Source organism: Canis lupus, chromosome 5, assembly GCF_048164855.1.
Source record: "Canis lupus baileyi chromosome 5, mCanLup2.hap1, whole genome shotgun sequence".
In the NCBI taxonomy this organism is placed as follows: Eukaryota; Metazoa; Chordata; class Mammalia; order Carnivora; family Canidae; genus Canis; species Canis lupus.
In genome coordinates, this window is record NC_132842.1 from 73,645,694 (window position 1) to 73,659,246 (window position 13,553).

The 13,553-nt window shown below is 48.3% G+C and overlaps 1 protein-coding gene across 5 annotated transcripts in view; it reads right to left on the minus strand.

Moving 5' to 3' along the window:
- Window positions 1-8,751: 8,751 nt before the first annotated feature.
- WDTC1 (WD and tetratricopeptide repeats 1) overlaps window positions 8,752-13,553 on the minus strand; it is a 62,958-nt gene continuing 58,156 nt past the window's right edge. For 2 of the 5 annotated variants that reach the window (XM_072827608.1, XM_072827607.1), the window contains exons 14-16: window positions 13,278-13,458; window positions 12,147-12,281; window positions 8,752-10,750 (exon numbers count right to left, since the gene is read on the minus strand). In XM_072827608.1, the coding sequence (XP_072683709.1) occupies window positions 10,681-10,750; window positions 12,147-12,281; window positions 13,278-13,458 (386 nt within the window). In that variant the 3' untranslated portion in view covers window positions 8,752-10,680. Of the gene's footprint in view, window positions 10,751-12,146; window positions 12,340-13,246; window positions 13,459-13,553 lie in introns of all 5 variants that reach the window. The other 3 variants (XM_072827605.1, XM_072827604.1, XM_072827606.1) reach the window with 2 other exon arrangements.

The following is a 13,553-nucleotide window of genomic DNA, read 5'->3' on the forward strand; positions in this document are numbered from 1 at the left end:
TAGGAGGAGGTAGGGACAAAATCAGAAAAACGGGAGCTATGCCTTCTTGGGAACGTCTTTTTCTTCCACTGAATTACCCTCTCAATGCTGACCTATAGAAAGCCTGCTGTCCTGTTACATATCTGTTATGGAACTCTAAACTCCTCGATTTCAGTACTTAGCCTAGCTCCTAGTACAGAGCAGATGCCCACTAGATGTGTTTTAATGACTGAATGGATGTTTTATAAAGGCCTTACAGATATCACAGCTGAAAATGATTCTAATGTTCTCAAAAATTTTTGAGTAGGTTTGTGCCCCTCCTGTGACCCATGTGTAGTGTGGAATCCTTGAAGACCAACAACCAGCATCTAGCACAGAGTTTGGAATTTATTAGGTGTGCAGTATATGTTTGTTGATGAATAAATTACATTACTTCTTGATTCAATCAAGATAGGTAATCTCTTCTGGATCACAGGCTCTGAGGAAGGTCTTTGCCTTAGATATTCTTCCGTCATCACAGTCAATCCATAATTCTGGCTGGTGGGCGCCCGTTAGTCACATATTGTGTATATGGGTGAATAAATAACCAAAGTAAGTTTTTCTTAGGGTCTGCCACAAATGTGGTAGTACTAACACAAGTACCACCTTTACTCTTGACAGCCTTTAGTGGCTTCTCATTGTACTTAGGACAAAACACAAATATCTTACCATGGCTTGCAAGGCCCTGCATCATCAGACCTTTTTTTTGTTGTTGTTCACTACACTATAGCCACCCTGGCTTCTTTTTCAGTTCCTCTCGTGTACCACACTCTTTCATGCCCCCAGGGACTTGGCACACACTCCTCTGCTGAATGTTCCCACCCCCCTCTTAAGCTGGCTAACTTTTTTTTTTTTAAGATTTTATTTATTTATTCATGAGAGACCCACACATACAGAGGCAGAGATACAAGGCAGAGGGAGAAGCAGGCTCCCTGCAGGGAGCCTGACGTGGGACTAGATCCCTGGTCTCCAGAATCCCGCCCTGGGCCGAAGGCGGTGGTAAACCTGGTAAACCACTAAGCCACCGGGGCTGCCCACGCTGGCTAACTTCTATTTATCCTTCAAGTCTTAGATTAAATGTGGCTTTCTCAGAGAGTCCTTCCCAAGATAAATCAGAAGGCCCCTGTTAATCTCCCTTGGGACATCCTGTTCTTTTCCTTCAAAGCACATTTTTAACTGTATTTTTGGAATCCCACACTAGGCTGGAAACTCCTTGAGGGCAGATAATACATTTGTTTACTTCTGTAAACCTAGTGCCTAGTAGTCTCTAGCAGAATAGCATCTGCATCTGCTTAATAAATATTTGCAAAAATGAATGAAATGGCACACACTTATAAACTTGGTATCATATGCTGGCTACAGACTGTCCTAGGACAGGGGCCTGTCTTTATCATCTGCTACCTCTTGGTGTCCTAAGCTTTTTTAAGGGGCCCATGGAGGTTGCTGGGCACAGTGCTTGGGAGTAGCGTCTAGTCAAAGATCCTTAGCTCCTTGGCCTAGGCAGCTGCAGAAGCGTAGGCATAAAGATGGCCAGGTACCTGGAGAAAGAAACCAGCTCCTCTGACTTCTCTGGGGCTCTCTCCCAGGCTTCTCCCCTCGCCACCTCTCAGTCTCTCCACAGGCCCCATCTCACATGCACACATCACCTGGGTTTCCCACCCAACGTAAAAGCCTCCCTAGCCTGTGCCTTGCCTCCTCTGCTGCTGCCACCTCTATCACCCACAGACAGATGGGAAATCTCCATCAGACTAACACTTCCTTCCAGGCTCAGAGGATCACAGCAGGGTCCTGGAAGAAGCTCCACTAACAGGCAGCTCAGGAAAGGATTGATAGGATTCATAGCTACCCCTCCCCTCAACACACACACCGACCTAAAATAGGAATGACCATCTGGATCCACTTATAGGGCTGGCTGGGGGAGGGAAGGATAGTAGAGCCGGAACTGTCAAGCTGGGAAATCTTCGAGGGCAAGATGCTGCTTGTTTGATGGGTGAACTCAGGGCACGTTCTCTCGTTCTCTCGGTGGGAGTCAGGGCACCCCCTCACTTGGCTCCATTTATGAGTCCCCGGGGCTCACACGCCACCTGCCTTCCACTATCTAACTCCTCATCCTGGCATTCAAGGCCCCCATGGTCTGGCTTTGAACCTCAACCTACTTTTCAAGCCTCATCTCTCACTATTGCCCTCGGGACTTGCTTGGAGTTAACCTCACTGAGCTGTTTGCCCTTCAGAGAATGAGACCTGCACTTCATACCTCATGTCTTTGCTTACACTATTCCTTCAGTGGAATGCCCTTCCCCTACTCTCTCATACTACTTTCAAGGTTTCTGGCAAATGTTCCCTCTTTGCTCCCAGAGCACGAAGGCTGTGTTTCTACCTATTGAATATTCATGTGTACTTGCATTAGCATTAGCTGTTTACGTGTATGTCTCTGCTGAGGGACTGTGAACTCCTTGAGAAGGGGTCTGACTGGATCTATTGGTCCCTGTAGCCAAGCACAGCACCTGCAGATAGGAAGTGCTCAGGGAATGCCACCATTGCTATTTATTGATCATAGGTGGTCTCCTTCAGGCTCTGGGGAAGAATTACCTCGATCAATAACCCCAGGGAAGCAGGGCCAAGCCAGTGGGCGGTCAGGGGCAGGCTGGAGTTGCTGCTGGGCATCATGCAGTGTGTCTGGCCTATGGGAGGGTGGAGTCCTCTCTTCTTCAGCCTTTCTGTTCCTGCCTCATTCATTATCTCCTCTGGCTCCTGGACATTGGGATTCTCCCCCATTAAACCCTGAACTGTCTTCCAGGATGGCTCCAAACCTCTCCATGGTGGGGAGAATAGACAATCTGACTCTTCGGACATTAGAATTTACAAAACGACTTCCTTCTCTGTTCTGTTTTATAGATGGCAAACTTGCCTGAGATTATTGAAAGCACAGCTAGGACCAGATTCTACATCTCCTACACCCTGGTGGACAGTAAAGTATGACGGTTAAACATGTGAACTCTGGAGTCAGCCAGCAAGCCCAGTGTTTCAACCTAAGCTTTGTCAGTGGTTGTCATATCTTAGGAAAGTAACTGAGACTCTTGGCATCGGTTTCCTCACATCTAATATGGGAAACGGTAATTCACATATAGAGTTCTTATAAGGTTTATTTGACAGGCTATACCTGAACAGCTCCTGGCCCCAAATAAACTCAATTTTAGCTATTATAGCAGTGAAAGCCACACATCACAATTGTAGAACTCTTACTTAAAAAGTACTTTGATGCATATAATCTATGATTAGGGACCTTCTTACAATGTAGTGAAGTAACTGGAGCAGGTATTAATATACCCATTTTACTGATGAGAAAAATGAGCCCAGAGAGGTTCAAGAACTTTTCTGAAATCTAAGCACATATTAGATAAGAGTTGGGGTTTTTGAGCCTCAACCCTGGCTGTCTCTGCTGGTGACCCCTCTTAGGTCTACTGAAGAGTCATGAGGCTGAGACCAGCTTGAGATTCCGTAAATCACCACAAAATAGGTGCAAAGTATAGCTCATTAGGACCAGGCTATTTTATATATATAAAAAAGAAACCAGTCAAGAGCAGGAGGCAGAACAAGACTGAACAATAGAGTACCCCATGCCTGCCATCATGTCCATCAGAATGCTTTCCTCCTTTACCACCCATACCAGACACAGAGCCTGGCAAACCAGTGGGGAGAATGTACTGGGGAGGACTCCTGATTCCCACTGAAATCCAATGTTCAGGGACGATGCACAGTCTGCATTTCTATTCCACATCTTCCAAATAATGTGGAGGTACCAGGAGGGCAGGGATTAGTCTGTTGTATGCACTTTCATTAAGCCAGTGCTGGGCACAGAGGAGGAGTTAAAAAAGTTTCATGATATTTAAATGATTTTTAAAGACTTGGACTAGGTGGGATCCCTGGGTGGCTCAGCAGTTGAGCCTTGGTTCAGGGTGTGATCCTGGAGTCCTGGAATCGAGTCCCACGTCAGGCTCCCTGCATGGATCCTGCTTCTTCTCTCTCTGCTTGTGTCTCTGCCTCTCTCTGTATGTCTCTCATGAATAAATAAAATCTTAAAAAAAAAAAAAGACTTGGACTAGGAATAAGAGTTTAGGGATCTAGTCCTGGTTTTGGTGCCTTTTTTTTTTTTTTTTTTAAGATTTATTCATGAGAGAGAGAGAGAGAGGCAGAGGCAGGCAGAGGAAGAAGCAGGCTTCCTGTGGGGAGCTTGATGCAGGACTCGATCCCAGGACCCCGGAATCACCCTGAGCCAAAGGCAGACACTCAACGACTGAGACACTTAGGTGCCCCCTGCCTTATAAAATTAAATATGCACCCTCCCCACCCCACCCTGGTTTTGCTTGTAACTCACTGGAGTCCTTGGACAGCTCATACCTTTTTCCTGCCCCTCTTTGGAACTCTGTCTCTTCAGAAAATGTAGACTTTAGGGTTAGATCAGTGATCCTCAGCTCTAGCCATACTTAGAATGAATCTGGGATGCTTAAAACTAATGGATGGATTCCTGAGTCCCACCTCGGATCAATTAAAACAATCTCTGGGGTGGGACATTGTTTAAAGTATCCTGGGTGAGGGGCCCCTGGGTGGCTCAGTCTGACTCTTGATTTTGGGTCAGGTCATGATCTCCGGGCCATGAGATCAAGCTCCAGGTCAGGCTCCATGTTGAGGGCAGATGGAGGCTGCTTAAGATTCTTCTTGCCTCTGACCATCCCCCCAAAAAATATTCTGGGTGATTCTGATGGTATAGCCAGAGTGGAGAACCTCTGAGCTAGATGATCTCTCATTGCTCTTTACATTTTGCAGCCACATTTCAGCATGTGCTGAAGCATGGAGATGGGGAGCAGACCTCTAAGGGCTACAACTGCTCACCACAAACAGGGGACCCAATTTTATTTTTTAAGTAGGCTCCATTGGTGTGAAACCCAATGTGGTGGCAGGGACTTGAATTCATGACCCTGAAATCAGGACCTGAGCTGCGATAGAAACTTGGACGCTCAATAACTGAACCACCCAGGTGCCCCACAGGGGGCCCAATTCTAATGTCTGTTTTGCTTGCCAGGGCACCTGGTTGGTTCAGTTGGTGGCACATGTGACTCTTAATCCCGAGGTTGTGAGCCTCACATTGGGTGTAGAGATTACTTAAAAATAAAACAAAAATTTTAAAAAGGATTGTTTGGCTGTGCATTCACTGAGAGGGCTTATCCGACCCCCGCCTCTCTTACCAGTACGGCTGGTAAGAGCTTTGGGTGAGTCATATATGCGGAAGCACATTAAAAATGGAGCACAAGGGAACTTTTTTCTCTCTAGTTTTGTCTTTTCTAGAATGTCATATAGTTGGAATCATACAGTGTGGCCTTCAGACTGGCTTTTTTCATTAAACAATATGCATTTACGCTTCCTCCATGTTTTTGTGGCTTGATAGCTCATTTCTTTCTATCACTGAATAATACATTATGTGGCTATATCACAATTTACTGATTCACCTTTTACAGGACTTCCTGGTTGCTTCCAACTTGGACATAAGTTTCAACTAATTTGGGTAAATACTAAGGAGAGCGATTGCTGGATCTTATGGAAAGACTATATATTTAGCTTTGTAAGAAACTGCCAAACTATCTTCTCAAGAGGCCGTACTATTTTGCATTCACACCAGTAATGAGAATTCCTGGTCCTCCACATCCTTGTCAGGATTTGGTATTGTCAGTTTTTGGATTCTAGGCATCCTAATGGGTGATGATATTTCATTGTTGACTTAATTTGCAATTCCCTAATGACACAATGCTGAGCATTTTTTTTTTTTTTTTGTATGCTCATTAGTCCCCTGTAATCCTCTTTGGTGAGGTGTCTATTCAGATCTTTTGCCCATTTTTAAAATAGGTTGTTTTCATATTGTTGAATTTTAAGAGTTCTTTGTAGATCTTTGTATATTTGGGGGTACAATGCCTTTATCTGACATGTTTTGCAAACATTTTCTCTCAGTCCTGGCTTGTCTTTTTCATTTTGGTAACAATGACTTCGTAGAGCAGAAGTTTTTAATGAAACCCAATTTAGGGATCCCTGGGTGGCGCAGCGGTTTGGCGCCTGCCTTTGGCCCAGGGCGTGATCCTGGAGACCCCGGTTCGAATCCCACGTCAGGCTCCCGGTGCATGGAGCCTGCTTCTCCCTCCGCCTGTGTCTCTGCCTCTCTCTCTCTCTGTGACTATCATAAATAAATAAAAAATTAAAAAAAAAAAAAAAGAAACCCAATTTATTTATTCTTTCATGGATTGTGCTTTTGATGTTGTTTCTAAAAACTCATCACCAAACCCAAGGTCACCCAGGTTTTCTCCTGTTTATCTTCTAGAAATTTTATTGTTTTGTGTTTTACATTTGGATCCATGATCCGTTTTGAGTTAACATTTGTGAATGGTGTATAGTGTTTAAATCCAGCACTATCTATTGAAAAGACTATCCTTTCTCCATTGAATTGACTTTGCTCCTTTGGCAAAGATCAGCTGACTATATTTATGTGGATCTACTTCAGGGTTCTCTACTCATTCCAATGATCTATTTGTCTAGTCCTTTGCCAATACCACACTGTCTTATTATTGTAACTTTATGATAAATCTTGAAGTTGAGTAGTGCCAATCTTCCTTTGTTCTTTGACTTTACTATCTGCTCAGTTGCATGTAGGCCTGGGGCACCTGGGTGGCTCAGTCAGTTAAGTGTCTGCCTTCAGGGGGATCCCTGGGTAGCTCAGCGGTTTAGCGCCTGCCTTCTGCCCAGGGCATGATCCTGGAGTCCTGGGATCGGGTCCCACATCAGGCTCCCTTCATGGAGCCTGCTTCTCCTTCTGCCTGTGTCTCTGCCCCTCTCTCTTTCTCTGTCTCTCATGAATAAATAAATAAAATCTTTAAGAAGAAAAAAAAAAGTGTCTGCCTTCAGCTCAGCTCAGGTCATGACACCAGGACCCATCGGGCTCTCTGCTCAGGGGAGAGTCTGCTTCTCTGTCTGCCCTCCCAACCTCCCCCCACCCCCCCGGCTCATGGGCGCGTGTGTGCACACATGCAAAAATAAATAAAAATGAATAAGTCTAAAACTGCTCTAAAAAAACAAAGTATTTTAAAGAGGGGGGGAGGGTGAATACCAACTCCAAATGAAAGGGAACGCCTGGTGAATGAAGTCTTCTAGTGGCTCCTCCTTGCTGACAGGCCTATAGCCTCTTACCAAGCACAGAGTCCTCTATAACTGGACTGCCCCTTCAGCCCATGAGCCACCCCAACATCTACAGTGCAGCTGAACTGAATCACTCAGGCTCCAGGAGGCAATCTGGGACTTTACAATACTCTCTTGATCTGTAACACTGTCCCTCCCTTGCCTGGTCTGCAAATGTCTTGAAGTTTCTGCAGACTTCAACTTGGGCACGAAGAAGTGATACTAGTCCAAAGCACCTGCTTCATAACACCACAATAGGTGTTTCTGTCTGGAGCACCTGTTTCTGTCAGGATCTCCTTCCAGTCTCCTGCACTAAACTGAGCATACCCTAACATACCCTGCTGCCTCCTCATCACCCCCTGTTCTTTCCAAATGTACAAACAGAAGAATCACGTTTCAGGAATGAAGCTATTATTCCCACAATATTGAACTACAGTCCTGAAACTATGCATCAACAACCTTGAGGTGCCATAACAAATTTTAGGCGGTATGGTAGGATTTTAAATTTGGGAGATACTCGACATCTATTGGCTACAAAGAGATCTACTAGTTCAACGTAGTTAGTTCATAGTTTCATCATTAGGTTGTGATACATTCTTATGGTTATGTCATCTTTGAGGAGCTGGGTTTTTAGTGGTTGCTGTGATAAAAAGCAACTGAAAGTTGATGCAGAACAGGAAATAAAGGCAGTAGTGTCTAATCTGATTAGAAAATGTGACAAGTTTTATAGTGCCCAACAAGCACACTGATCCCATTACTTACTGTATTTAAGAATGAAATAAAAGTATTGTTTCCCTTTAGTTCATATGTACTATTTTTTTTTTAAATGACTTAGTAGGACATAATTCTCGTTATGTGATTTGAGCATAAATACTTGATAAATAGAACTGTTAGGCATTTCTTATGGTTTAAAGGCTCCATGAGAAAATGACTGAGCCACTAGTGCTGAGGTGAGTGCTGTGAGCTGAGAAAGTTTGGGAACCTCTGGTCTAATAAATCCTCTAATTCAGGGCACATTAAAAAACTGTAGGTTTGTGAAGTCCATTTAGTGGGTTGTGGCCAGCATTTTTTTTCTCCTTAATAAAATAGATTGGTAAATAGAACACATTGCATGTAGCAAAGGTAAATATTATTGCATGAAACTTATGTTCATTATGTATACATACAAATAAGTATGGGTATCTTGGGTCACAATGTAAAATGTGTATTTCTTGTTTGGGATGATTTTAGAAGCTGAAAAGCTACTAAGACTTCAACCTCCTTATTTTAGAGATGAGAAAACAGCCAGGAGAGTGAAAGCTGATTACTGCAATTCATAGCCACCAGTGGCAGGCTCTGTTGCACTCAGCCTTACTATGCTGGGTGGCCACTGCTCACAGGGATCCTCCAAGACAGGCCTCATTCTACCCTGTAGAGGTATGGTCACTCAAAGTCACATAGCTACAGAAGTGAAGGATCAGTTACCCTCATTTTGGTTCCAAGACCCATTTACACCCCACAAATGCCAGCAGCCACACCTAGAACAAAATGGTTTTAATCAATTGCGTCACCCTCACTCTCCTGGGAGCGAAGCAACAAAAAGGCTCGGCTCCTGCCCCCAGAGGACAGTAAGGCTTATGTGTCTCTCCACACTGCAGGGCCCAGGCTGGGCAGGCAGGGGGCAGAAGGCAGGGAGGGAGGGAGGGTGGGAGGGAGGCAGGGAGAGAGGAAATGGCAGGTGTCTCGAACACAGGAAAGCAAAGGGGCCCCTGCTGGTCCTTGGGCCCCAGGGCCCAGCCCCAGTACTCCTGCTTTCCCCTCCCTGGCTCGAGAAAGGTCATGGAGAAGAGACAGGGGAGCAAGTCCCAGCAGCAGGAAAAGCAGCAGCAGCTGTTTCCTTCACCAATAAATATACTTCATTACCAAGCTAGAAGAGAGGGGTGGGAGAGGGACTGGGTGGGGAGGAAGGGGGGAGAAGCTGCCACCTGTGTTGCTGGGATTAAAGCAATGACGAGATGGTGCCAGACCCCCCACCACTAACCTCACCGCCCCCCAACCTTCTTCTTAAAACTGTGAAAAAGCTTTTAACATGGCCCTCCTGTCTCCAGGGCTGCTCTAAAGCCTGACTGAGAGGAGGCACCTGGCAGAGACCAGGCAGAGGGAGGGAAGGAGGGAGGCTGCTGCTCCCCAGAGGCTGCAGCTGGAGGGCTGGAGCCAAGTAAGCACTAAGGGGAGAGGGAGAGAGAAGGAGAGGGAGGGAGAGGGGAGGAAGGCTGAGCCACTCTCAGGAGCAGCTCCCAGCTGAGACCAGGGGGCAGAGAGAGGCTTGGTGGGTGGTGGGTGACCGCTGTCCAGTGTTAAGCTTGGGGCTGCTGAGGAGGGAGGGGGCCGAGTTAGGGATTTTCCCATCTGAGTGGCTCCGGAGACCCCCCCTCCCCCCAGAGCAGCAGGGGACAGAGAAAAGCCATCACTTCTTTGGTCTTTGTGGCGGCTCAGCAAGTGGGGTGGAAGGGAGGGCAGAATGGGCCCTTAGCGGGGAGCGCCACCTCAGCAGAGTAGGACTGGCTGGGAGCTCTGGCAGAAAGGTCACAGTGAGGCCAAGGAGCCCCCAGAAAGAGGAGTGGGAGTAGTCGTAGTGCAGTGCAGAAAGGTACGGGCATGGTGCCCTACCCTCTGCCAGGGCCCTTGGGAAAGGCTAAGCCCCCAGGGGTGGCCAACGAGAGCAGGCGCAGGGTCCAGAGCCAGCACTGGGAGAAGGGCGAGGTCGCTCTACTGCCCAGGCAGGGGGCTGGTCTTGCCTACTGCAGAACTCCCACTTTCCTTCTGCTTCCACCCCGACATGGTAGCTCTGGAGGGAGGGTGGGACCCCATCCTTTTTCAGAACCTTCCCTGAAGCCACAGAGGAGCTAGCCTTGCCCATAGGAGCAAGAGTGGCAACAGGACAAGGCTAGCCCTTACGGACTGGAATTCCACTCCCCTTCCTGCCGCCAACTGAAGTATAGGGCAGTCCTTGAAGACAGCTTCAGCCCTTGCCTCCCAACCTGAGGCAGGCCAGAGCCCTCCAGGGACATGGAAGCGGGAGGTGGGGGGGCATTAAGAGGGGCTTCCCCTCCTGCTCTTCTGCTCAGGGCTGGGACCAGTCAAGGGGCAATCTGCCCAAAAGTCTGAAAGCCAGCAAGTTGTAGCAACCCCCCACCCCCAATGCCAAACTAACAAACAAAACAGGAAAATGAAAAAATGGGGAGGGGGGGAAGACAAACCAAAACAGAACCCCCTGACCTCCTGCCCATGGCGGAGGGTCCAGCCAGTAGCAGAGGCTGGGGACCAGAGCTAGGAGGGTCTAGCTGGGCCGGCACTGAACCTGGCCCTCGGAGCTGTCCTCGTCGTCAGAAGCCCCAGCACCCCCACTGCTCAGGCCTGTGATCCGGTAGCCCATGTTGAGCAGCATCACCTCCAGTGGGTCGGCATTCATGCGCCGCTGGTTGGCCTGGGAAGCACCCTCCATGTCCTCCACAACTCGGCCTGTGAGGTCTTCACTCTGTGGGGGAAGGCACACACACCACTGGGATATATGTGTATGCAGGGGCAAACACACACACAGGGAGCAATAAATTTGGAGGGGACATCCATACCAGGAGATGTACATGAGGTTTGTACATAAACTCATGTGTGTATATTGGGTGCAGGGGAATACACATACTGGGACATGTACGGGGACATGCTCACCAGGATACTTCTGTGAGGACATGACATACCACATGGGGGGCCCATTTGGTAATATACATTGGGAGAGAACAACACAATACACTGAGATATATATATATATATATATACACACACACACACACACACACACACACACACACACACCTATCAGGATACATGTCGGTGGGGCCCCATACCAGAAATGATGGGGACATACCACATGGGGGGCCTGTACGTGGACACATACAAAAGAGGACTCACACAGGGTCTGTTGGGCACACCTGCTAGATACCCAGGATGGGGAGCACAGACAACACCCCCATCCTATTCCCTTCTGTCATCACTCCCAACAATGCTTCCTTTATCCTTCTCTTCTCCCCTCATGGGAGAGGCCTGTAGGGTTCTCTTTAAAATTCACAGTAAATTGCCTCTGTAATTAGATACACCACTTGATTTCTGCTTTGCTGGCTAGAAAGGGGAGGGAAGTGGGTCAGAGGGCAGGGGAGGCCTCAGGCCAGCCTGCCTGGCTACGCACTCTGGGAGTAGAAGGGACCATAACACCCTAAGTGTCGCTATGGACTGGACACTTCATAGGAATCACTTCTTTAAAACAGCCTTCTGAGGTGGTATTGTCATTTCCATTCCAATGTACGGATGATAAAAACCTGGGCCAAAGATGGTTAAATCCCTCAGGCAGTGAGTGAAGGGACTAGGATTCAAACATAGGTTCACCAGACTCCAAAGCCTGCATACTTCCCATGTAACCAAGGGATTGGTTTTTGTCCAGCTTCTGGGGGATACAACACAGTGGTCTATGAGGGGCAGGGTACTTAGGTACCTAGGGGGCGTCTGAGGTACTGGTCTCACGAGGTGGTGCTGGAGTTGCTTTGGTTCCCTCCCTCCCTGTCTCCTGCACCCCTGTCCTTGGTTACTATTTCCTGTATATGAGTCTCATCTCCACTTGCTCAGGGATATGCCCCTAGAAGGCAGGTGCCAACTCTTGCCCCGGAACTGCCCACTCACTACATTTGGCACTTCCAGAATTTGATGGCTCCCACCTTGACACAGTGTTGGGCCCTTGGGTAAGAGCTCATTCATCCTAGCAGCTTTTAGCCTTTGGGTGACTCATTTCCCCTCCCAACCCTTCCTGAGTCAGCCAGAGGCCTTGCACAGTGTCCAGCCCAACCTTCCTCCCTGTCTAGTTTTGCCCATCTTCTCTATACCCTTACCTCTGGCCGTGGGTTCCAGAGCCGCACAACAGGGTCGATGCCGCTGGTGGCCAGGAAGCAGTAGCTGGGGTGTGGCTGCAGGCAGTTGACGATGGACTCATCCCCTTGGAGCACGCGGACCAGGTTGGTGGTCTCCTTTTCCCAGATGAAGAAGGAGCCATCGTCAGAGCCACTGACGATGTACTGAGCGTTGCTGGCAGAGGGGCAAAGGGCAGGGAGGTCAGGTGGGGTACTGCCCTACAGCCTCAAGTAGAGGCTGTGTGGCTTAGGGCGAGGGGGAACACGGACATCTGGAGCTGCTCAGCCCCCCGAACTCTGGGATCTTCACTTGACTCAGAACTCCCACACGTGGTAATCCTCTCTCCAAACTGCTGAGCCCTAGTCACTGTCCAGCTATTATTAAGCTCAGGATTAGGGACTGTTTCGGTCCCTTTAAGATACTCTCCCTCAAAGCATATTATAAGCTCCCTGGGTGCTGGATCAGATCTTGCATCTCTTGGGTCTCTGGGAACACTCTTGTCTAAGCCTTCCCTCAGCAGCTCTAGCCTTCCCGGGTCCAGACCCTACAGTACATCTGCCCCTCACACATGACTTACACTTAGAGGGGATCTTGATGGAGAGATTCTCGAATTCAAGTGTTTCACCTACCCAAAGAAAGTTACACCATCTACAAAGGAGGGTTAGGGGTGATGGAATCTGAGACATGGGCTATGTCCCTCAGTAACTGGGCACAGTTCTGAGCACATGATGTGCCAAGACCGCCAGCTTCTGAGGGCTCTTGCCTCATACCTCCAGCAGAGGAAAGCTCCAAGTATCAATATCAAAAAACCAAGCTCTGGCACATGGAGACTGAGGGAGAGGAGGTAGGGGATAAAGGCAGAGTCCAGGCCCTGTGCTAGATGCTTTATGGTTGTCCTCATTAATCCTCATTATGGACGACCTGTGAGTGGGGATGGCTGGTCTCATTTTATAGATGAAGAGACTGAGGCCCACAGAGGTGAAGCCATTTGGTCAAGGATACAGAGGCAGAGTTGGGATTTGAGACTTCTCTAAAAGCATTATGCCCCCACCCCCACCCCGACCTCCTGCTGCCAACTAGCCTGTGCCCTCCTCCTCTTCAGGACCTCGGACCTGCCAAAGAAATTGGCCTCCTTGATATCCGTAGTGGTGTTGCAGTGGCCACAGTAGCGGAATTGGTAGTCGTAGCTTCGCTCCCGCAGCACCATCTCATCCTCCGAGATGGAGTCCTTGCGGCTTGTGCTGCGGAGGCGGACAGGGCCGCCACCGCCACCACCAGCTCCCTTCTTCTCCTCTGGGGGCAGAGAGCATGGAAAGGTGAGGCCTGTCCCTCTTCCCCTGCCCTCCCCTGTCTCCACCCCTTGCCCTGTTTTCAGCCCTACCCCTACC